This window comes from Gymnogyps californianus, chromosome 1, assembly GCF_018139145.2.
Source record: "Gymnogyps californianus isolate 813 chromosome 1, ASM1813914v2, whole genome shotgun sequence".
Classification (NCBI taxonomy): Eukaryota; Metazoa; Chordata; class Aves; order Accipitriformes; family Cathartidae; genus Gymnogyps; species Gymnogyps californianus.
Genome location: NC_059471.1, coordinates 135,552,211 through 135,577,889, shown reverse-complemented (window position 1 = coordinate 135,577,889; position 25,679 = coordinate 135,552,211). Strand labels below are relative to the sequence as shown.

At 41.5% G+C, this 25,679-nt stretch overlaps 1 protein-coding gene across 2 annotated transcripts; it reads left to right on the top strand.

The window, feature by feature from the left end:
- Window positions 1–6,182: 6,182 nt before the first annotated feature.
- Window positions 6,183–19,133, top strand: TIGAR (TP53 induced glycolysis regulatory phosphatase). Of its 2 annotated transcripts, none has more exons than XM_050902672.1 (6): window positions 6,183–6,235; window positions 8,359–8,396; window positions 10,641–10,762; window positions 14,522–14,599; window positions 17,101–17,211; window positions 17,639–19,133. In XM_050902672.1, the coding sequence occupies exons 1-6, from the start codon at window positions 6,204–6,206 to the stop codon at window positions 18,095–18,097; spliced, it is 840 nt and encodes a 279-aa protein (XP_050758629.1). In that variant the 5' UTR covers window positions 6,183–6,203; the 3' UTR covers window positions 18,098–19,133. The 2 variants fall into 2 exon arrangements, with proteins under 2 accessions (XP_050758629.1, XP_050758636.1); XM_050902679.1 differs by having other exon boundaries at window positions 17,101–17,216; window positions 17,639–17,682.
- Window positions 19,134–25,679: the final 6,546 nt, after the last annotated feature.

Sequence of the window (25,679 nt, the reverse complement as noted above, 5' to 3'; positions counted from 1 at the left end):
GGACTGCTTAATGGTAATGTAGATAATAAGGTAGGAAAGGTGTATTTTGATCTTACATTTCATGGGGAAGAAATAGGCCAGGAAAGGATATGGCTTTGCTCATGCAGGTGACTCTACTGCTGATACACTTTCACACCCTTCTGCAGTCCCTTGCAGGCACAAACATAGAGTAGTTGCATTGAATTTTTAGAGAATTGTATTAGAGCCTTCTCTGTGCTGTTCGCAAATCGAAGCCAGCCAGCTGGCACAAAGGGAAACAGGCTACGCTCTACTTCTTTGCCCCCTACAGCACACTGAATCATTTCTCCCAATTAAGGGAAAGTTTATTTTAAAAAGACTTCGGGGATCCCTTTAGATCTTTGGAGAAAGCCACCTGTACCACATTTACTTTGTACCTCCTTGAAATATTAAAACCCCCGCTTTCATTTTTCTTAATATAATGATCTATTTAAAAAGGTTCTCAAAGGTGATTTGCATTTCATCTGTGTGCAGCCACAGGGGCACAGGTACCACAATATTTTTACACCAAAAAGAGTGCGTGGCAGCTGATGTTACTGCTGATGCTGCCAGGGGACAACAGTGAAAATTGTGGGGGTCTTAGTATGGACGCTTGTCAGAGAGAATGTCAGGCCAGCGCTCAGCTGGGCTTCAGGTGCACTGCGGGGAAGGGCATCCCTGTGTAGTGGGTACGTTAAATCAAGACGTGTTAGGCTTGCAAGTTAAGGTGAGTAAACCTGAGGTATTTATGCTTAGGTATGAGCTCTGTATGCAATATGTCTGGCATGAGGGCCTGCTCTGAGTTCTGCTGCCACCTGCTAGAGAGATAAAGGAGCTGATGCAAAGCACAGTCAGAAAAGGAAAATAAAGGGGAAAATGCCTGTCTCCTTAAATTTCTGTCCTTCTGGGGAAATGATGTGGTGATAGCTCTGTCTTGCTATTGAGTTTTCTCTAAAAATAAACTAGGATGTTATTTGAGCTCTTCCCAAATGTAACATACAGAAACTACAAGAAGAATTAGGACAGAGTGGTGAAGGAGAGAGAGAAAGGTCAGCAAACTGGCCGCATTTGGGGCTGCAGCTCCTCAGATTACTTGGTAATGCTTCTTAGAGCAAAAACTCTGGTTTGTCTGGCAGGAGACTAGCAAGCATCCCTGATTGACCTTTCTGATGACTAGGGTTTTCAGAACTTGAACAAAACTGTGAGTGGGACATAACCAGCTGGAGGGTGAGGAATGAATTCAGGATTGTTACCCAGCACACTCAAACAAAAATTTCTCTCAATTTTTCCAGCTTCCCCAAGTTCAACCTCTTTGCTTCTCCAGAAAGTTTTTTATTTCAATTTCTTTGGATTTGCTTCTCACACACAACAAAGTATTGATCTTTCTGGAGTGCCCTGATGGTATTATTTAGTTTCCCAAGTTTAGGTATTAAGGCTTGGCCTAATGGTATAGAACTTTGCAACAGAAATGCATCAGATTCGGTTGTGATTCTCCTTGATGGCTAGCAGCACCAGTGCAAAAGATTAAATATGTAATCTAAGCGAAATGCAAAGCTTTTTGAATGGGAACTGACTAAAACTGGACTGTAAAACCCGAGGGTGCAGACTGCAGGAGGACCACTAGATGACGGTAACGTAACTCCTACAGCTGCCGCTACTCCTGGAGCTCCTCCAGGAGCTGCCTGGGGTTTCCCAGCCCTCTGGGAAGTAAAATGTTTAACTGAACCTTCTCACTTCTTCGACAGCTCACCTGAACGCCTTCATCAACCAGAAAGCCTGCAGCCACGACTTGAACTTTTAAGACTTGGGGGTTTGGGCAAATCGGCGTGAAGTGCTGTTGCAGGAGCACGGAAGGTTTTCTGTTCAGCCGGACAGTCACAAGGGGCTGGCTCTGCTCCCTGTTTGCAGCCGGTATATCACACTGAAAACCATCTTAAAAATAATTAAACACTTTCCTACAGTTACTTTTCCATGAAAGCAATCGATGTAGTTGCCGCAAAGGTATTGCACAACTGTGTTCTCCAGCCCGTCCAATTCGAGAACCGGACACAGCACAATCTCTGTGCTTGGATTTGACCAAGTTATGAATTTCTTCGTGCCACCATGTCCTTCAGAGGCATATTACGCAGGGATAGGAGTGGAGGAGGAAAAAAACTGAATAAATTCATCCTAGGTTTCTGCTGGGCTGGTGTACTTGTAAGAGCAGGAAGCAAGATCAGATCCCGAATGACGAGTGGGCTGCAGGGAATATAGCCCAGCTGATTATTTCAGTTTTGTGTTCCTAATTGCCAACTGTTGTTTCATGGAGAGTAGATAACTCTCCCTGGATCGATGATATTGTCTGATGTTAGTGATATACAATCCATATGATGATGAATTTACTAGATTTGAGTTTAAAATTTTTTTTAGAATAAAATTTTCTCAAAAACGTCTCATTTCCAGCTCCACAAAAGCTTTTACTTCCTAAGATGAATTCCTCAAAATACTGTTGCTCATCTGATGAGGAAAAGTGCTCGTGTTCGCAGTTGTGCTTTACAACCACTTTGTTTCAATGGGTCAGTTTGAGAAATAGGCTCATGAACACAGACTGTCATGATGTGCTACAGCAGATCAGAGAAATTACTGAGGAGGAAGAAATGAAAAACAAGAATGTTAATGCTCAGGAAAAAATGTGCACATGCTATGAAGATGAAGAAGACAGGAGCAAAGATAAGAGGACTAAACAATGGAAAAGGGAAACATGATCTTGTAGCCAGACCACGAGGCTGTAAGTCAGAAGCTGCAGGCCTTTCGAGCTGTTTTCTCACAAACCCAAACTGTGTGACTTCAGACAAAGTCTCTTTAAAACTTTGCCTGAAGGGCTGTCACTTTTGCAAAGGGACCTATATCAAAACATGCACTTATAAGAATATAGACGCTAACAGCGTTGGCTCATATTCGTTTCTTGTCCTTCTAAAACATGCTTGAAACACAGCTGGGGTCTTATCATCGTAGCAAAACACAGTTGTTTTTAATGGTGATACAATAGAAATAGGTCAGAGCTGAGTCATTTGGCACTGGCTCCTTTAGAGGCTAGACGTGTCACTAGCCTCACCCTTTGAAAATGTCAGTTCTGAAATCTGTGGAGGAGAGGCACTGCAGAAATACAAGGTTATGCCACACTGCCAAAGGAAGATAAAAAGGGAATGAAACAGACCCACTGTTGCATTAAATATTTAATTTAGCATCTGTTTTAAACTGCTATCAAATGAAACAAATTATGGTATAGTCTTCATTTAGAATTTGTTTGGTGTTAAAGCACAAACCAGTTTCAAAGTCAGGTCAGATCTCTGGGCAACCCAGAAGAATTTCTCTGATTTTTAGATAGCATTTATTACATCTGGTTGGGAAATCCTAAAGCAAATACACTCAGCTATCTGACCAACTAACACTTTGATTAATCAGACTGTCTGTAATCCATAAAACTTCAGCCTTCTGAGGGAAAAAGGATGATTTGCGGTCACTGCTTCTGTTACTTTGTCCATTTTACCCGCAGTAACTTCATAATGCTATTATTTAATAATAGCAATTGGGTCATTGCTCTCATTGTCTATTAGAAATCACCATTAGCAAAATGATTAAAATATTAATTTTAAATGCTATTTTCTCAGCTCCTGTGTGCTATTATAGCTCCTTGGATATTTTTGTTCACCCTTAAGTGACGTTCCTGTTTCTTTCCTTGCTTTTTGCAACCATAAAATACGTATTACCTGCTATTGTATTCTACATCAATAACACAGTAATGACTTGACCAAATTTTTATGGTTAATTTCCTAGAATATCAATCATTTTGAATCCTTAGTATTTCTGGCCAGGAGGACCTTTCCTGAGGTGAATGTCGTATTTCTGTGTTGTGGAAAACATCTTCCATGCTGTATCCTTGCAGTTTGCCAAGATGTGTGTTTTTTCATGAATCTTCAAAAACGGGCACTGGGGAAGGAACAGCAAAATAAATTTCTACTTTTGCAAGACTTTTTTTTTTTGCTCTGCTTTTTCACTCTCACCAGGGAGAGTCTGAATGTCAAACCCTAGCAACCGAAGGAAGAATCCCCTTACTCACCCAGCAAATAATGCATCGGCAACAAGAGTGTGAACTACAAAATGCAGATGTGTCTTGTATCTTCCCACAAAATCTGTCAGCTGGCCCAGAAAGAACACTGCCAGGCAAGAGAGGAGAGCCGATTTACTGTATCTAGCTCAGATGTCAGCTTTACTTCTGAGTTTAAAAACATCACTGTGATATAGAGAGTGTGTAGGTGGTTGGTTTTTCTCTCACCCCCCTACTCCCCTACCTCCTCTCTCTGTTATTTCCCAAGTATGATGGTGGCTGCAGAGCAGAAGTGGCCTCTGCCCAACAAATCAATCTATCTGCAGCAGTCTTAATACGAAGCTCACCCATCCCAGGACTATGGATCCCAAAATTGTATTCCACCCATCTCCCATCTAGATCCCGGGAGCTGAGATGATTTGGGTAAATAGGACCTGAAGAAGATGACAATCTGTCCCATTTATCAGAAAATATATGGAGGCTCTGGACTTCTGCCGCCCAGGGCCAGCACGGCCCCAGCTGGTTGTGGATGTCTGCGTTGTGGATGGCTGCGTCGTGGATGCCTGCACCACACGCTGCTTTGCCTTGTAAGCTGCTGGTCTGAAACCCTTGCTTCAGAACAGCTCCCATCTTTGCCGATGGTTGCTCGGGGGCATGATTTGGCTTCCAAGACTTTTAATCAACTTGTAATTAGTGTAATTTATCCAACTATTGATATTACTGTCAGCAAAGTCCTGTTGCCAGTTGGTGTTCTTACTTAATTTAGTTGATGTAACAAGACTGAACATCATCAAATATTATGTCTTCTGCAATGTGGTAAACTTACTCAAGTCTCTGGTCCCAGAATCGTGAGATGATGTGCAAACTAGAGTTTTAAGGTGAAAGCCATCTGATTATAATTGTGAAGTAAGAACACAGAATCATCAAAGTTGGAAAAGACGTTTAAGATCATCAAGTCCAACCACAAACCTAACATAGCCAAGTCCACCACTAAACCATGTCCCTAAATGCCACATCTACATGTCTTTTAAATACCTTCAGGGATGGTGACTCAACCACTTCCCTCGGCAGCCTGTTCCAATGCTTGACAACCCTTTTGGTGAAGAAATTTTTCCTAATATCCAATCTAAACCTCCCCAGCGCAACTTGAGGCCATTTCCTCTCATCCTATCACTTGTTACTTGGGAAAAAGAGACTGACACTCACGTCGCTACAACCTCCTTTCAGGTAGTTGTAGAGAGCGATAAGGTCTCCCCTGAGCCTCCTTTTCTCCAGACTGAACAACCCCAGTTCCCTCAGCTGCTCCTGGTAAGACTTGTTCTCGTGTGCCTTGAGACCTTAAAAAATGCTTCAGACTGGACATACCTCCCCTTTTATTTTTAAAAATGAATATTCTACATATTTAGGGCTGGTTGGTGCACTGCCCACACCTGCAGCCACACAGAGCCGCAGCTCCCCCTCCCCCCACTCCCCCCACCAAACGCAGACTGAACTCGCACCTCTCCCCACAGCCTCTGCCAAACATTAAGACAACGAACGCGTGCGCTGCGGCGTCAAACATGCTTAACGCGTAAGAAGGCCATCCTTTAGGAAAGCGGGCAAGTAATGGCGCTTCTGAGCGCCTGCGCGGCGTCACCATGAGCTCTCGGAGTGCGCGCAGTCAAGTTTTTGAGAAACTCCATGCGGAAAGCGGTTTATGCAGCTACACTGAACAAACCTCTTTTTTTTTTTTTTTTGGGGGGGGGGGGGGTGAAACGCACCGGACCCTTTTGCGCCGGACGTGAACTTCCCGCAAATCCACCCCAGCGACGCTCCCACACGCACGAGCGGGAGTTCCGTCAGCAGGCGGCCCCGGGACCCCTCTTTACGCGTTTCTCCCGGCAGCCGCCGCCCGCTGCACCGGGGCCCGGCGGGGGTGGAGGGACTGCCGCCGGCTCCCCGCGCTAGCCCGCGCACCCCCCCCCTCCCGCACATCCCCGCCTCCTCCCACCGCCGCGCCGGGGCGGGGCCGTGACGTCACCGGCAGGCGCGGGGCGGCCGGGCTCCGCAGTGCGGGCGGGAGGCGCCGGCGCCGGTGGCGGGGTGAGGCTGGGCCTGCGCGCACCTGTGCGGCCGCGCCATGGTTCGCTTCGGGCTGACCGTCGTCCGGCAGTGAGTACCGCGGCACCCCTCCCCCCCCGCCCCCGCCGGTGCCAGGCCTTGCCCTTCCCCCGTCTCTCCGCTGCCCCCGCCCCCTCGCCGGTGCTGGGACGGGCCGTGACGTCAGCGGAGTTTCGCCCCCCCCCCCCCCCCCCCCCCCCCGGGGCGGTCCGTTAGGCGCGCGCGGCTCCCTCAGCGGTAACGGCTCCTGTCAGTCAGTCAGTCAGTCAGTCAGTCAGGCGTGGCGGGTGGGGGTGCGCCGTGAGGGAGCCCGCGGGCGGGGTGAGCGCGGGGCTGGCCCTTGAGGGAAGCGGGGAGGCCTGCGGCCCGGTGGTGTCGCTGCCGCTGGGCAGGGAGGCGCTTGAGCCCGAGGGCTGTGTAGTTCCTGCCCCTGGTGTTGCGAGGCCTGGCTAGGTACGTGAGCCTGTTCCGATATACTTCAGTTAACCAGATAAGTCAAGCCATGTCGGTATAGTTTGGTATTGATGGAAGTACGGGGTTATACATAACGTTAGTAAGCGCTATTTGTGAACTCTTAGGTAGCTGCTCATAAGACCTTTCTCCTGCCAAAAGCTCTCTGGTGGGGCAAAGAGCTCGTTTAGGAATGGTAGTCTAACATTTCTACTGTGAAATGTTAAGGAATTGGCATTTGTTGATTAAAATTGTTAAGGTGAGTTTTTCTTTCAAGCTGCAGTGGGTATTGACAAAGATTTGTCTTTAACTAGACTAAGTAGATCTAGCTTCCTGCAATTGACAGTAGTTAACTGTTTAATTTTTATGAAAGCTAAACCTTTAGCATAATACAGTTTAATACTTGATCAGTGCAACTGGAGCAATGACTTCTTTATTTTTTCCTTCTGATTTTCCTCTGTTAAGAGTTACTCTTGAATTCCATTAAAGACCAGGATCTGCTGACTTGGTGCTGTAGTTGCAGCCTAACTTTTACATCAGCTAGAAAATACGTGAGCCTGAAACAATTTGTTCAACTTGAAATCTTCAAGTGGGACTCTTGCAGACACTTCAGAAAGATCCCAGTTCATTCACTAGCAAATGGATGGGAGTTCATCCATCAGACTGTGCTTGCATATGCTGTGCTCTCTTAGTGCTACTTGGAAGACTGTACATTCTGCTCTTCTCCCATCTGCACCCCAATTGATGACCAGCAGGATGGACTCCATCCAGCCTGCTGCATTTTCCTCAGGAGGCTGGAAGTAGCTATCAGGACATGGGGTGAGCCTGAAGAATTAAATTGCTGCCCACTGTACCGGAAAGAGTTTAAAGCATACTAAAATACAGTGTTTTATCTTAAAACTACTGTCCGCCTGTGATCAGTTACCTATTTGGGGCTCATCTTGAGGACTTCTGCACAGCAGTGTTGGTAGCTCTCTGTATAAAAACCAAGCAGCACGCTTGGCCTTAGTACTGCAAAAAACTTAAGCACATGACATTTCAGTCAGGTGACGAGTCTCAACAAAGTCAGCATGCTTAACTTTCTTCATGTCAAGTTTGGTGGTTAGATTTTCCCTCCTGAATAAATCTGGACATGGTTTTAGTCCCTCTTCTCTTGAAATACTGTCAATTATGGTTTTCAAGGTAGAATATTCTAATTCTTAAAGAAGGTGATGTTCATTCTAGTAGTTTTTCTACAGCTCTGGCTTCTTAATGCTGTGTTACTTCAAGGTATGCAGCATGCTCTGCTGCTATCTTTGATAAGCTCTTGAATTGGCTTCCCTTTAAAGCACAGAGGTCTAGTTGGCTAGCACATGCTTTTCATAAGAGGTCTCCAGAGTCTTCCTGCATCTTCCCTCTCTCCAGCATAGAGGTGTTATTGTAATAGATAAATTATGCTGCATTTATGATAAAAGGAAGGGAAGTAATTTCTTAGATTTATCCCAGGTAGGTTTGTCTTAGTAAATATTGACGGCATGATTGGGGTTGACTACTTGAAAATATTTTCTTTTGTTGTTGTTGTAAAGTCTTCAGATACATCTTTTTGAAAAGGGGCTGTGCTGTACTGTATCTCATTTTTCATATTCAGGCTCTGCTGTCTCCTGTTCGTATCTAATATAATAATGTTTTTCAGCATTCAGTAAAATCATTGTGAGTTAATTTTTTTTGTTTATAATCTCTTTCAGTGGAGAAACAAGATACAACAAAGACAAGATACTGCAGGGTTAGTATCAGTTATTCTGCTAGCTTGTTAGAGATGGAAAGTTATTCTTCCCTGCAAAATGTGAAATCCTATAACCAACTGCTGAAATGTTAAGTATTGTTACGGAATAATATTGTAAACCTTAAGAGACTTTATTTGTAAGCCAGGATGTTAGCTTGATAGCTTACAGAACTATGAAGATTCTAAGTCTGTCTCCACAGAATATCAACAAATGGTGATGCATTTCTGGTATCAACAGGAGTATTAGAATAGTTCCTTTTTCTAAACAGGGCGGGGGGGAGGGGGGGAAATTACCTGTAATCAAATAAAGCGATAGCAGCACCTATTACTAAGGATGCCAGTGTCCCATAGCACTGTTAAATCTCAGTAGTATGAAGCCTGGGAAAAGGGCTTCTGGGGCTCAGATGAAAACTGAGAGCTGCAGCTCTGGTGAAGAAGCAGGCAGGTGCACGTTTGTATGATAGAGTTAGTAAGGAGCTGCAGAAGGATGGATAAGGTCATGTTGTAAAGGAGGCTATTGCCTTAAGAAGGTAATCTGCCACTTGCAAAAAAAGCCTACAGTAGAGCAAGGAAGAATGAAAAGTAAAGATTGTTTAAATGCTTGAATTGTTCAGTCCCAGCTCTTTCTAGGAAGGCAGTCTTTAGACACAACGTTTAAAACCAGACTTCTCCTTAGTGACTGCTGACTTGTACGCTCAGAACTGAAAATGCTGAGCTGCTTGGATGTCTGTTGTAGGAAAACTGAGGCCGCTACGAGGAGCCTAGTGGGGTTGTACTCTGAATAAATAAACTTTATACAGTGCTACATACTGTGAGGAAGAATCGTGCTTCCAGATTTTCCTAGCTCTGTTTTGACATTGCAGTTTACAGTTCTTGCAACATGGCTTTGTGCTCATAATAACATGAATAAAGAATATTCCCCTGCTTTATGTTCTTAGAAGTACAGATGACATCTTTTAAATTCCTAGCCCTCTGTGTCAAATGACATATAGTAGGTTCCTCTCCCCTCTGCAGTGTAGAAAGTGAACATTGCCTTGTGTTTCGAGAGGTGTAAGACCTATGCCGGCATGGTGGGGTCCGAGGTCTCACTTGACTGAATTACGGATGAGGCGCTCAGAACTCAAGTTCCGGACTTCTGGTGTCCTGTCTTTTGCTATTGGAAGCATATAAATGATTGTGCATTTGCTTGGTGAAAATTGTTTTTGTCGTTGTTCTGGATCTGATGAGAATTGCACACACTCTGCTTTGGCTTCCTACAAAAGTAAAATAGGGGATACAAGTGTGGACATAGCAATTTGTTACAGGTTTGTCCCTCTGCCACAGTTCTTGGTTCTCCCACAGATGCTCTGAGCTGTGAGAGGAGCACACCTGTTTCATTCAAGTTGGATTACCAAAGTGCTGGTTCCCTCAACGCTGTCCTAGAGCTCTGTGACCAGCTAGTTTCACAGACTACTCTGGCTGAAAACAATTTTTGGAAGGGTTGCTGCTTTTCAGCTAGGTTTATTCCATCAACATGCTCGCTGTGCAGCTGCATGAGCATTAGTGTCAATGTGCGAGGTGGAGTAGGGGAGAGAAAGAGACCACAACAGATTGCGTTTACATCAACTGTAAAATTCTTGTGAAACTCTGTCTTTGGCAAAGAGCATGTGCTGCTTTCTGCATTACACAGAATCCCTTCTTGTTGCCTCATTTCTTCAAAGCATTGTCAACGTTAGGGAATGGGGAGGAGCAGGCATTTCATATTTGTCAGGACTTGACTCTCCTGATGTGCATGTTTTTTCCGTATATGTATTTTAGCATCAACAACAGTATCTCAATTGTACTGTCTTTTTTCTTATTGACAATCAACAAATTTGTTTACAGAGCTTCAGTTTCAGTTGTGAGATTCCTCTTGCAGGAAGCCTACTAGTGACCATTCTAAAAAGGACAAGTGATTCGAAATGACTACTCATATTTAGAAAATGTAGGCCTGTTTTATGTTTAAGTTTGTCATATGTATACATTAGTATAAATATCGCTATAGATCCTTCTGTCTTCCTAGCCTGTACTCCCTTTTTTCATACAATTTGTGTGACTAAGTTTAGGGAAGACCAGAGGAACAATGACTTTTACTAATGGTTGGCTTTACTGAAGGAGAAGCATTTTATTATGACTGAGCAGATTCTTTATTGCTGCCATGCTTGCTCAGCTGCTAAATGATCTAAAATTTGCATGTCTTAATGTCGATGGGTTTTTATTTTGTAGGTCAAGGAGTGGATGAGCCGCTCTCTGCAACTGGTTTCAGACAAGCAGATGCTGCTGGTTTATTCCTCAGTAATGTGAAGTTTACTCATGTCTTTTCAAGTGACCTCCTTCGAGCAAAGCAGGCAAGTATTTCTTGAGGCAGCTGAATGTAAATATTAGCTTCAGAATTTGGCATTTATTTGCTGTTGATGATGCAAAAATAATACAGTGACGGAGAGCCAAAACTATTTGGATGGACTTAGAACTGCAGTTTGAGTTGTATAGAATTCAAGAAGGCCTCTATGAGTAAGGAAACTTCGATGAGAACAGCTCAGTTAGGAAGCGACGAAGACCAGCTTGCTTTGCAGGATGTCATGCAGCGTTGTTCTTATGGATTTGCCATTATTTTATATGTGCATAGGTTCTTGCTAAAGGAGTAATTAGGACTTAGAGGTAACACAGACCGAAGTCAGTTTTTCTTTGAAGAAACAAAACAAATTGGCTGTGACGTAGTTGTACTGTCTTACGCGTTGTGGCTGTATGCTGTGTTTTTCTGAGGAATGCAGACCAATATAGTCAAGATCAAGTTTTGCTGTAAAGTCAGTACACGGATCATTAAATGTGCAGAGAGGTTGGGTGTTGGCAGGAAAGTAATAGCACACCTCTCACCTTGATGCACTATTTTAATAGGTTAATGAAAGAGGAAAAAGTGTTATTTACTGAGTGGGATTATGTGTGATTTTGTGTGCAAGATTACGAAATACCTAAAAAATTAGGGAAACAGAACTTTTAAAGGCAGAGGTGTAGATCAGCTGTTCTAGGAAGGTCATGTCTCCTGTGGAAGCCCTGTCCTTAATTCTCTCTTCTGTTACTGATGCTGTGATTTCAGGAGACATGTAGGCTTCACTGCTAAGTGATTCTTGGTAGCCCTGTTGGTTGCTTGCTTTTTGCTCTGTTGTCCTGCTACAAAAGTCTGTGAAGCCTTGCTGTAAACCAGATCAGCAAAATCTAGCATAAATCCTCTTTTTTTCTTAAAACATACATCATCAACATTGCTCATCAGTTTTGCAGCACAATCCTATAAAGTGCTGTAGCAGCACAACTTAGGCAGAAAACAAACTAGAGAGACAGGGAGGGAGGAGTGCAATAATTAGGTATTTTTAAAATGCATAATAACTGCCTGACAAGTCACTTCCTTTAAGTGTGTGAATGGCAGTGATTATATTTAAAAACATTAATAGCGCTTTATAACGTTCATAAGACTGTGCTATGTGCCTGCCTTAGGGGAATTGTTTTTGAATGCTCAGCTGCTTGAGAGTGAGGTTGGTAATTTTTTTCCTTATATTAGAGACAGCCTTTTCCCTGAGAAGCATTTGCACTCTCATAATGTAGAAGACAGACCTGAATTTGTCCTTTGCGTAAAGGAAATGTGTTTCGCCATTTGTTTGACAAGCTATCCAGACTTTACGGAAGCTTTTCCAAAGATGTGTAAAGCTGCAGTTTCCGTTTGCTTGGAACTCCCTTTTTTGGCAGCTGCGAATCTATGAAGAAGTGTCCTTTACTACACTGTCACTTCATAGCTCAAGTATGAGAGGAATGTACAAGTTCCCTTGCAAAAGAGGGGGAAAAAAGAAGATTTTTAAAGAAACTGTTAGCAATGAAGTTTAGTTTTCCTTGCAATGTCTCCTGAATCAGCTGTAGTCAGGGTGTGTACTGGTTACTGGAACCAGGAGTGGTATGTGGTCCTCTGACTACTGCCCGTGGCTGACAGCTGAACGTTCAAGCCTGAGCAGGATAGGAGAAAACAGGCATGTGTGCGAAGAGAGTTGTACTAGCTGGGCAGGAATTCCGAGAGCTACAGGATGCAAAGTGAGCAGGTATAGGAAATGCAGAGAGAGGCTTTGCAGGGGAGCCTGTTTGAGAGAATAAGCCTAGGAGGGAGGGTCAAAGACTAGCACCAGAAATTAGCAGTGTAGAAGAGAGCAGGCACACCTGCAATGTGTCAAGAAAAAAAGACTGGTTGGGCAGACTGGGATGTGGTGTGAACAGAGCGTAACTCCCTAAGACTTGTAAGCTTAACAGAGCATAACACCAAAGTCTGCAGGGGAATATGGGGCCTACTGTGAGATGCTCAGGCCCTTGGGACAAGAACTCTACAGCAGTGAAGGTAGGTAGGTTCAGGACTGGGACAGGCTGGGGCCTGAGAAGGACAAGAGAAAATATTTGAGTCTTTTCCATCTGTAAAGTGGGGCTAATATCCCTTCTCTCACTGTGGTACTGTGAAGATTCAGGAACGTTTCTGAAGCATTCTGATATTCTAGTAATGGATGGTGTAGGAAAGGTGTGAGGAAGTTAATCTCTTCTTCAGAACAGATTTTGATTTCAGCGCAGTAAATGAGTCACCATCCCTGGAGGTATTTAAAAGACATGTAGACGTGGCACTTAGGGACGTGGTTTAGTGGTGGACTTGGCAGTGCTAGGTTAACAGTTGGGCTTGATGATCTTAAAGGTCTTTTCCAACCTAAACGAATCTATGATTCTATGTTTAATATTTACAGTTCAGAGTATGAACTAGTGCTCAGTACGTGAATGTTGTCTGTTCTATGTACTGAACAAGATCTTGGTCCTGGAGAATTTTCAGGATGTAATCATTCAATTAACTATGCTATTCATATATACAAGGAAACTGGTTCAACCCTATCTGAATTTTGACATTATTCTATGACAGATATTTAAAGTTGCAACATAAAGCCTTTCCTAAGCAATACATTAAATAGGTCATAAAATCTTGTTAGTACAATGAAGCTGCTTATTATTTGCCAGAATCTGAAGAGCCTTTTCAAAATGAGTTCTTTGAATGTCAGTTCAATTGGATGTGGACATTTGCACAAGACTTCTGGCTGATATTACCAGTCACTGCTGTATGCGAATCCTGTACAGCCTTCACACTTTGGTGCATGTAAGAACAGGAGCAGGTTAGCCGTCCTTTAGTTCCCCTTATTGGCTGTGGCAGCCAGACAGCTTTATAATGTCCAACACAGTAGAGCCTGTATCAGGCAATACTTTTTCCAAAGTGGTATCAGAATTTCTTCTTGATCAGTTGTCTTGCCCTCCCTGCACCCCCAAAATCGCATGCTTCCTTGGAAGAAAAAATGATAAACAGCACAAAACTCAAGACATCCAGACTGTTGTTAAAAGCAGACTAAGCCCTTTGGGTTTTCTGTGTCCCTTGGACGTGCTATCAAAAGGCAGGTGCATACAATAAGCTAGATCTTTTTTTCCTGAATATATCATCCAGTGCATTTCTCCCTCGTAACGTTGAGGCTGACACTTCACTATGTTGCCAGCAAATACCCTCCTGCCTCTTAACTGCTTCAAGAGTATTTGATTTCTGAGGTGCCCTTGCCAGAAGGTAATTTAATTTTTAGATGCTATGTTTTTCACAGTCGGTTTAACCGATCAGTTTTTAGGAACGTACTGCTTGTGAATCTGATGAACGTACTGCTTGTAAGTCTGACTCGCATACTACATGTAAAGAACGTGTTGACATGATTGCTTTGTGAGTAGCAGTATACTCAAGAGAAGATGCAGCTTTTATCCCAGTAAATCCTGCTGCTGCCATGCATCTTGCTGCCCACCTTTCATGGGTGCTAAGTGTCTTCAACTGTTCTGGATGAAAGAACTTTCAGAAGACTGCAGCTTTTCTGCCTTTTATGGTCTGACATAGGCCATATATCCAATTCTGACAGACATTACTAGCTGAAAAAATTTTATCTATCATCTTGTTTGTTTGGGTTGTTGGGTGCTACTAATGTGATTCACATTGGCTGTGGTGTTGTAAGATGGTCTAGCTATCCCATGAGAAAACAGCCCATTGATGTGACCGTATATTCACTTTTTAGACTGCTGCCACAATTCTAGGAAAAAATAAGTTTTGCAAAGATTTGGAAATCAAGTATGATGCAAGACTTCGAGAGAGAGTAAGTGCGGAGTTTGTTTTAATATTGAACACTGAACAATTTGAAAATGTAACTTAGTGCTGATAGATATCTTGGCTTATTAAATGGTAGATTTAACAGTGGAGAGCAGTATTTGATGTGGTTTTAATCATGGAAAACTGAACTCTTCACATCAGGTACTATAAATTTTTTGCCTGACTGCAGAATTGTGAAGCAAAGCCAAAATTTAGTGATTAGTGCTGTAACTGTGATGCTCTAATGATTTAATTCCCTCTACATGTAAATCTTACCTTACTTATCTTAAATATAATAAAAAGCTTAGCTCTGTTTGCTAACCCCATGTGTAAAGTGTTAAAGATACTCCCTCTGCCTACCTTCTCAAGCCTGATGGCGCAACTCGATGTTGGCTGTTTAGCTGTTTATACCTTTTCATTTGCACAAAGACTACTGGAAAGCTTTCTGCTGCCCATGGAACAGTCTGCTTTCCTGATTAGCCTCTCTGCTTGATAACAGGCGTAATTGTACCTTCTGTCTGTTTTTAAGTATGTCTTGATCAGAATAAACTCAGATGCTGGCTGTTCCTGCTAATAATGAATCACCCTTCAGATGCTACACTGAGAGTGTCAGCTGAATTTTAAGTAAGGAAATGCTACAAAACCAAAAGTGGGCTGGCATATTGCCAGCAGGCAAATAAGTGTTTAAGGAGCAGAACACGATTGTAGCATTTCCTATTTGGATCTTCTTATTCTGTCAGAAATTCCAGTTCTTCCCCTGAAACCAGCAAGTTAAATGCCTCTCAGTCTTCTTTAGTTGCTTTACCAGCTGATGTTTTTGAAAATATTGTGGGTCGTGATACAGAATTTTAGAAAGAATAATCTTAAGTCTCTGTTACTTTTTTTTCCCCTTTCATGGCATTTGTATGGATGTATAGAAATGCAAGTACAGCGTCTGTGGGCCACAGGTTGTAAGTCACTACTCTGGATGACTGGAAATAAGTTTGAATTGCATGAAAAGAAGCAAAGTCCATTAAAAGAACATATGTTGCTGACCCTATTAAGAAAATTTTATTCTCTCATGCCTTGCTTTCATGAGAGAAGTCTGGAAAAATCTTTAAGATTAGGATTTAATTTTCCGCTGTTTCAGAGCACTTACTTCTTCACGTCTTTCTTAGTGTTCTTAAATTGCCAATATTTTGCTTTAGAGAAAGGGATTGAGAGGCTGAAGTAAATGTGTTTCAGTATATTTAAATTCTGAAGACTGTAATAAATTAGTTTTTATGGCAGCTAATTGCATATCCACAGCAAGTGGATAGTGACATGGAAGTCAAAAAAGCCTCAGTAATGAGTATGTGTCTGTGTCCTAGTCATCAACATCTGGATTTCTGGAATGCGTGTAACTGAGTGTTTAACAGTATAGCATCAGCTCTTACTTTCTCAAAATGCTCATCGTAAGTGCAGTGTTTTCACTGTCTTCAGACATTCCAAGGAAAGACCAAAGCTTTCAATTTGAATACATTTTTCATCTGTTAGTGATAGCGAAGTATTAATCTTCAGAGGCAGAAGTATTCTGTTTTACCATTGTTAGAGATGTGCCTTGGAAAGATCTTCAAGGTCAAAAATGGTAATGCACATCCAAATATATCTATCTTGTAAAATACATTACAAATGATAAATATTATGTTTTATAATGTGGCTTCTAGTGATCCAGAATAACTAGCTGGTATATATGGGTTCTTACTACTGTTTCTCATATGGGTCTTGCATTTGGAGGTCTCAGGAATAAGCATGTAATTGAAGATAGTTAATTGCATGCTCTCTGAGTCCATTAACATATGTTTTTAAGATCTTTTTTGCCTTTCTTGTTTTCTGAAAACACTGTCCACAGCAGTAATGTATGTCCTGAAAAAATGGGGGGAGGCCTTATTGTTTATTTTTAGTAGGTGGAGTACTTGTGGGTTTTTGTCTTTTTTTTTTTTTTTTTTTTTTGGTCTTTCTCAAAAATTCTGATTTTAAAATGGACTCCTTCTCTGTTGTGGAGATTTCAGAGGTCTGTAGAGAAATTATTTGTTTCTTACTTGTGAAAAATCATTCCCTGTAGTCTTTCTGCAAATGAAAAGTAAATGGAGTTTATCCTCATGTGAACAGCTACATACAGAGGTGTTTGCAATGTAACCTCAGTTACAAAGACACTTGAATTTTGTATGCTAAGAATGAGTGTCAAGAATGTAGGAAAAAATCTCAAGGCAAAGATCAGGCTGAAGGTAGTGTTTGAATGTTAGTACCTTAAATGAGATGCTGCTCTTAATGTATTTCTCTACCCAGCGCATATATATATACTTTAATAGCAGATATAAAGATACCTCCTCCCGCAATATTGGAATAAAATGTAAAAGGTAGTTAAGCCTGCACGTAACACTTGAGAATCCAAGAAAACAAAGCTGTTAAGAGATGTTCACATTGGAAGCAGTGCTGTAGACTTGATGTATCTTGCTAAACCTGTTCTTTGTAACTTGCCTCTTACAGAAATACGGTGTTGCAGAAGGAAGGCCTTTGACTGAGCTTAAGGCTATGGCAAAGGCTGCTGGAGAGCAATGTCCTTCGTTCACGCCTTCTGGAGGAGAAACACTGGATGAAGTATGGTATTTATTTGTTTGTGCCCTACTTTCTAGGCCATTTTATCAATGCAGATGCAGCTATTGCATACTTAGGAACATCTTATTGAGAGCTTAGCCCATCCAAAGGTAGTTATTTTCTAAGCTAAAAACACTACTTGACCTGATCACAGTGGCTGCCAAGTAGGGCATCTCTTTAGAACTACATTACTGATTTTGAGATTGACTCCTCATGAAGCTCTTGTTTGCAGAAGGATGATGGCCATTACTCTCAACCTTGGCTTTGGAGGGCAGAGGAGTTTTTACAGCATTCAGTAACTTACCATTGATTTCTGAGACTTGTCTGTGATAAATGTTTGTCTTCTAACCAAAGTAGGTATATCTCAGATTCCTGAAAGCTGAAGTCTCTTGCATTCTTCACAACATACTCTTCTGACCTTTCTCTTTAGGTAAGAGAGCGTGCAAGGGATTTTTTTGAATTTCTGTGTCGGCTAGCTGTTGAATTGGAACAGAAAGAGCAAGACATGCATGGTGCAGCAAGCAGAAGCTCAGGAGCATCTGAAGAACACTTAGTTTTCCCTTGGACAAACCACTGCAGTGAAGCAGAACTTAGCTCTGGTAACGGTGGAGCTTCTAAAATACTAGATGCTAATATATTAGTGGTGAGTCATGGAGCCTACATGAGGAACTGGATTGGTTATTTTGTTTCGGATCTCAACTGTACTTTACCAACAAATTTAACAAAGTCTCAGTTGTCTTCTGTCAGTCCCAATACAGGAGTTAGTCACTTCATTATAAAACTTGAAAATGGAAATTTGTTAAAACCTGAAATCACATGTGTTTGTCTTAATCAAGACTCTCACTTAGTGGATGTGGGAGCTGAATGCGTAGCTCCAAAAGTGTTTTAAGAGTCTTTGTAGGGGGAAATGGTTTTAGGTCACCATTATACTAAGCTTGGGAAAGGAATCTGTAGTAATTACTGAGATTGACTGGAGTTATTGACACTAAACTGCAAAACGGAAGGCATGCAACTGCTTACCATCCTAAAAGAACACGATTTGCATGGTCCTAGTGCCCAATACAAGTTGGCACTAGAGAAATAACACAAATGTTCTTTATGAACAGAAACATAACTTCAGTCACTTGCATATCTGCTCCTAGAGTGCATATTTTTAAAAACTTCTTTTCATTAGTCCATAATTACTTTGGTTATCTCCAGGTAAAAGAGTTGGGGAGAGGAGAGGAATGGTACCTCAAAGATGAGCTATACTGTATTCTCGTTTTATTACAAAATGCTATATTGTAATATTAAACATATATGTTGTCTTAAAATAACTTTTCTGAATGCAATAGTATAAACGAAAAAGGAGCCTTGCCTAGTGGAAAAGGTTTGGTACAGAGTCAGGGGACGTATTCCTGGCTCTGACACTAAACAGCGGTGAGACTCTGGGCAAATCTCTTTTCCATTTGTAAAATGGGGATGATGATACACCTACCTCTCAGGAGTGTTTTGTAAGAAATTGTTAGTGTTGTTGAGACCTCTGTTGAAGAGCACTGTACACAAACATGAAGTATTTATTTTTAACGGTGAGTGGGATGAGGAACCTCATGTGCACATAGTTGAAATAATGGTCTCTCTTCTGAAAAGAAACCTTATCAGCAGGGTGAGTTGTACCCGACTAGAATCCTGTTGTCAATTGCAGTCACACACTTGATGGATGAATATTTTTGCCTAGAATTAGGCAAGTTTGATTGCTTGATGGTTGCTTATAGTTGCTGTTAGTACTGCATTCTTTCCCCACTGGGGTGTTTGTAGTGTTACTGTGTAAGCTTATCTGATTTATGTTATTTATAATATCAACACACTTTTTCTTCATTTGCATATTTTAAGCCTGTTTAAAAAAAAAATAAAAAAAAAATTAAAGGCTCCAAAGTAGAGCTCCATTTCGTCTGTATTTCTTTTGAGGTAAAAATCTGTTAATACTACTCTATGAAGCTTTGCTCAGATCATATAACTTCGATTTTTTTTTTTCCTGGAAAACCCCAGGCTGATCTTTTACTGTGAAAAAGAGCCCTTTTTAGGGCTAATGGATCAGTGCTATCCTGACTCTTACCTGGAAGAACCACTGATGTTAAAATGTTAAGGACATACTTAAATTTCTTGCAACTGTACAAAATTAACTGTTTGACTGAAGTTTTAGTTTTTTGTAATTTTAAAAAATATGCTGTCCTGTGTACTTTAAACTACTTGGCTTCTTTGCCTTGAAGCAGAGACTTGAATTTTGAGGAGGCAACAGAGGTTGCTGTTGTTTCCTTGAACAGGTGGGTGCCTGTACTTAACTGCGGCCCTACTGAAAAACAGCAACAGAATTACTTACTCTGACTCTGGTGACTGTACTTTGCTGCTTCTATTCGTGTGACTGTCGTCCAGTAGGAGAGTTCTCTTGATTCCTGCCTGAACGCGGCACGGGGATCTGCTGCTGTTCTCTCTGCTGTTCGTCCAATACTAATGCTGCTAAAATGCAGGGGATGGAGTGGGAAGTGTTCAGCCCTGTGGTGACCGGAGGTAGGCTTCTAAGGTAGGGCTCTCCAGAACCTGGAAATGAACCTAAGGCTTTTTGCTTGCAGTGGGGCTTGTTTAACTAGCAAATAACCGTGAAACCGCCTGCTGCTGCGTCTGAAAACTAGTCCATAGAGAGGAAAGCAGTTTACCTGATGTGTTAAGAAATGGATACTAGGAACTGGTGTCAGCAAGGATTGGTCTTTCAACCTCTTAACACATTATATAATGTGAAGGACTGGACGCCCTGAAGTTGGGTTGGTGAATTTAAACTGGAGTTTTGTACTGAACTTCTGCATCGATAGGCTAAACTTGTTACTTATTGGTCAGCTGGCTTCCTTTCATTTCTTTACAGGTACAGAAGAAAGCCGCTTCATTACGGCTCCTCTTTCCCCGCATGAGGCAGTTCATAAATGTACAGGTGTATCTGGGCAAAGTTTTGTGGCTAGGGGATTTCCAGCAAATGTGAAATCTTCGTAACAGAGAATCCTGGGAAACTTAAGATTTCTCAATAACATAAAAACAAGCTTTGGTCAAAATGGTTCTATTTCAAGTTTAATTTTATATAAGCAGCCTTTGTTCAAAACAAAGGTGTTCTTAAGCAAAGTGTTTCAGTGTTATTCAGAAGTAAAAATTTCTGAATTCAAATAGTCACAATAAAATGTTTAGAAAATTAGTAAAATTTTTTTTTTGAGAAAGCCAGCCAACTGGAAAAATCCTTGGCAGCCAACCATTATGGACATTATGCATGACTACCACCCAAACAATAAGTTTGTATTTGTGAAATTAAAAAGGGCCTGTTTCAAATCAAAACTACAGAGATGACAGTGGCAGCTTGAGGAACTGCTCAAGACTTGTTTAAAAGTGCCCATAGCTCTTTTTCACAAATCAAAGAATTCATTCTTAATATACTAAAGGAAATAAGTTGTGTACGTAGGAAGGAAAAATGGGAATGTGGGCTTTTGCACAGACTCCTTGAGCTTCTTGTGAAATGCCTCTTCCTAGAGGGCTCCGGAATACTAAACTGATGTTCGCAGCCAAAGAAGGTAGAAAAGTTTTAATTATGACAACTAACAGAGTTAGTGGCAGAGGGTGGGAGGGGAGTTCATTCTTAATTTGCCTGTCCCTGTTAGTGCCTGTTTATTTCAGGAAGGCTAGTTACATAGCAGGAGACTGTCCTGTTGGTGCTTTAAATAGCTTGAACTTTTCTGTAATTGCTGTGTCCTGAATTTGGTCAGTCATTCTGTTAATACTGCTTGGAGCCAGAGTGACCAAGCTGAAAATGTGCATCCTTCATCAGCTGGAAATGAGTGGAGACCCAGTACGTTTTCCTCCCTAAGTCAGTAACTTTTGTCAAATATTTCAAAACACACTAGAGATTTGTGTGCTTCCCTTAGTTTAGAAGGCTTCTTTTTCTTTCTTGCCTACCCTCAAGCAGGTTAAGTAACATTTTGTTCTTGCTGATGAGGTAAATACCTTATGGGAACATCTACTTACTTGTTAAATGCTTTGCCACTTCTTGGGTAATACTCCTCCCATAGGGATTTTTTATGGTTTCTCTATATGCTTTACCTTCTTTAATGAATTTGTAGGTGTTTAAAATTTAGACCCATCCTAAGAAACCTGTCTTTATGATTGTTTTCTTTAAGTTATTAACAAATTCTTTCATCTTGCGTTAACTCTTATATAGGGCAATGAGAAGGTACAATAGTGTCTAACCATGAAAAATACCAAAGGGTGAAACCATTCAAGTTTTCTAAACAGCTCCTATGTTAATGAAGTAGCATTTTTCAATGAAAAACTTGAGAGCCAGAATCTCCTAATTAAGACACTGTAAAATGCACTAAATTGGTGCGAACACATCTGCCAGTGGCCAGCGGAGTATGAGCAGTCAAGCGTGTTCTGCAGTTGCCCTGTTGGACTCTTTCCCTATGTATCTGCACTTGACATTGTTGGAGACAGGGTACTGGCCTAGGCGATCTTGCAGCCTGCCCTAGTATAGTTACGCTTTTTATTTCACCGTTGTTATATCAGGTATCAGCTTCTCTGTGCATTAAAAAGTAAATCAGTAATTTTGGAAGCTTCTGAAGTTAATTGTAAGCCTTTTTTCTTTAAGTCTGTGTATAGTACTGGTCTTTTTAAGTCTTTAAATTGACACTGAGATTGAATCTTTCTTCTTGTTCTTTTAATAAAGTGACTCTTGTACATTTATATGGTAATTCCATAAAGTTTATTGGGATCATGGGAAAGGAGAGCTGCAGTTATAGATGGTTCTGGTAGGAATAGTAACAGAACATAAATATTTGAGGGATTACTCAGTAGTGGGCAATGAATGTTTTGTCCTTGTGAAATGCCAGTCTCTAATTAGCAGCAGGAGACAAGGCCTTAACTACAGGGTGGATTTTCGGTGGATTTTCAGCAGTAGCTGCCAAGATGTCAGAGAGGCTGTGAAAGCAGATCGAGCTGTTAAACACATTACCAGGATGATAAGAATTTCAGGTGGTAAGAAAAAGGTACATTCCTTTTGAATACCTTTGTAGGAAAATAGTGCTGAAATAAATGTCAGAAACATCTCAGCTTGCCCATATAATGGCCTGTAGTCAGATCTGAGAGAACCAATGCGTACTTTAAAATTATCTTTTAAACCGGTGAAGGTTAAAATAAAAGCTGTCTTGGCAGGCTTTTTCAGCTGAACAATAGGGGAAGAAAGGGTGATTGTGGAGATCACCAAGGTCAAGAGGAAACTCAGTGCCCTTCTTTCTAAGCTAATGTTTTCTTTTGCTGAAGAGTCCGGTGGTATTCTGCTCCCAAAAAAGCGATGCTTCAAAAGGTAGGGGAGTTGTGACCTCCTTTGATAAAGTCGTCGTACATGTTTAAGCAGTGCTTTAGCAGGCCGGGCTTGAATTGGAAAAGGTGACAGGAGAGACAAAGAGGAGTTCAAAGTTCCCTGCATGGTAGCACACTTGTTGCTCAGTTTTGGCTCCACCAACCTCACCTCCTGGCAGGTCTGCTAAATGTCTAGCAGTCACCAGGCACGCACTTTGGCAGAGTGCGCTGGTAGTATCACAGTTTCCTTCCTCTGAAGTATCAGCCCTTTTTAGAGATATTTGCTCTATTCCCACAGTTCTCTGTTGGGTTTATGGTTTCCAGACACAGTCCTGTCTTTGCAATAGGAGGAGGTGGGTTTGTTTTTTTTTTTTTTCCTTTTTTAAGTACAGAATTCAGATCAGATGCATTCTCTATCCAAGCTTTTGGTATTTCATGAGACTGCCTCAGATCCACAGCCCACATGCCTGGACCTAAAATATGTCAGATTTTCCCCAGATGTGTCCCTCTTGTGAGGGCTTTGGCCACGAGCCTGAGGTTTTTGGATATATAGTAATCCCAGGCAAATGGCAGCTGCATGAGCACAAATCAACTGCACAGTATGTGAGCTGTTTCCCTGACATCTGTGGATATGGCAGACGCGCTGTGTGGATGATCTGTTTGTGTGTGGTAAATCCAACGCTGTTCGGGCAGGTCTCCTGTGCCGAGACGATAGCTCTAGTGTCACTTGCAAACATCTCTGGGATTTCCTGGCGTGCAGGGAGCCCTGCGTGAGTCTGCGAATGTCCTACCTGAACGCCAGTAGCTGGTAGTGGGGCCCCTGAGAGCACAATCAGAGAACGACAGCAGAGGGCTTGAGAATACGGGCACAGGAGGATACCAGGATAAAACCACGAATCATGAATAGGCAATTACTGGTCACTAAAGGAATGCGCTTGAGGTCCAGGCAGAGCCCCTTTTGGGGCAAGATTGGATGTGATATTCTTTCCCTCTGACGCCCAGTTGGTTGATCAAGCCATAGCTGAACTGAAGAGGGGTGATGCCCTAGAGTTGACTGTGATAAGTCATGAATGTATTTTGGAAGAGCTAGCTATTGGAAAGTGAATTTGCTTAAGGTAAAAGTTGAGGTAGAAAAGAAGGTTTTATTCAGAAGGGCAAGAATCATAAAATTAGTTTAATAAGGTAAGCTATACTTAAGAATCACAAAATTAGTTTAATAAGGTCAGCTATACTTAAGAATCACAAAATTAGTTAATAAGGTCAGCTATACTTAAGAGCCTTAAATGGACTTAATATGGAAGAAAGGGGGGAAAGCTTTGCTTGTTTAAATCAGAGATGTAAAAATTATCTAGAAGTTACACCCCAAACAGGCAAAAATTACAGGGAGGGTCTCTAGGCCCAATTAGATCAATAATCATCTCAGAATGAGTTACTGATTCTGGGAAGAGAGCCTATAAGGAGTAGAAAGAAAGTGATACCATATAGAACATTGTATCTTAGATATGAAATGATGAGAATTTGCAAAATAAATTAAAACAAGTAGCAAAAACATCTTGAGATATTTGTGTATCAAAATAGAACAAAGAAAGGAATATCAGAAATGTTGCAGTGTGTGGATGGAATAGAGATTAGATAGTCTTAAATGATACCTCCAAAATGAATTACTTCATTTACAGCAGTATTGAACACAAGGGTAAAAGAGGACGGATAATGGGAATAAGCACAGGGAAAATACCACATTGAAAGCCAAAAATTAAAAAATTTAATATGCTCCTGTCAGGGGAAATGACTAATCTTTATCCCAGAATTCTGAAAGCACATCTAAAATTACACAACCGTAAGCAAGTATTTTAAATAGATCTGTCAAGTTGGGCGTGGAACCGTATGACTAGAGAATAGGAAATAAAATATTTTTTATTTGAGAACAGAGGACAAAGTAATCTTACAGAACTGTTAGTTTGACCTTAATAACATTCAGGGCTTTAGAACAAATTCTGAAGGAGAATGTAATTACAGACAAGAGAGGCAGATGAAACCTGGAATATAATTAAATGAGTTTTTACCATAAGTAGTTCACACTAGACTAAACTAATAGTTCTTTGATGAAATAACTGATCTCTAGGCAAGGGAAAAATGATGGAATATGATCTAGGTGAATTTTAATTGAACACTTGACACAATGCCACAATGGAAACCATCAGCTCAACTGGAAAAGATAAATGTTACTAGAAAAAAAAGGTGAAGTAGGTATGCAAGCAATTTATGGGCATATGAGCAGGTAGTGATGTCCAAGGTCAAGCACTGAGCTGGAGTAAAGTTAGTGTTTAAGTTCCTCATGGGGCAATTTTTTTGTAATGACTTTGAATAAAAACATAGGGATGTGGAAATGTTAGTGAGGAAGCATCATCAATAACTACGTGGGTCAGAATATCATGCAGAGGAAGAAATGATGACTTTGAGGAGTGAAATTAAAGACATGGCATGAAACCACCTACTGCGGACTGCAAGCTCAGGCACTTTGATACCAATGACAAGCATGTCCTCTACAAGCTGGAAGATAATTGTTGAAAACAGCAAAGGAGGAGAATACCCTGGGGTAATATTAACCTCCGACTTACTATGGGTAGTTGGTGGTGTTGCATTTAGAAAGACAAGCCTGATCCTGAAAGGTGTCTCTGATCAAGGTAAGGAGTTATTGATGCCATTGTACTAGCACTGATGAGATCTCACCTGCAACGCTATGTGTAATTCTTGCCACTTTCAAGGAGGAGCTGGGAAATGTCACTCTGCCTTGAAAATGGGAAACAATGACCTGGGTTAAATAAATCAAAACCCTTGAGTTATTCAGATAAACAGCAACAGCATTTTGCAGAAGATCTCCTCTTACCAATAGATCCAGGAGTTGGTATTTAACGCATGGTTAGTTATGGGGGGAACGCATAGGCAATATTTCACTTACGAATGTTGCTGTTTCTAAACTGTGCCTTCCTAAGCATGTTGCTTACCCTGAAAGCTAACAGACAGGAATGAAGTTCACTCTTGGGCAGATGAACGGTACAAGTCCTGCATCTCATTTCAATGCTCAGAGCAGAGTTGGAGAAGGG

Bases quoted from the DNA above. Each gene is read 5' to 3' on its own strand.
- TIGAR (XM_050902672.1), top strand. From the start codon at position 6,204: ATGGTTCGCTTCGGGCTGACCGTCGTCCGGCA. The intron at 8,397-10,640 runs GTTAGTATCAGT...TTTATTTTGTAG, and splicing joins CAAAGACAAGATACTGCAGG to GTCAAGGAGTGGATGAGCCG. The intron at 17,212-17,638 runs GTATGGTATTTA...CTTTCTCTTTAG, and splicing joins GAGGAGAAACACTGGATGAA to GTAAGAGAGCGTGCAAGGGA.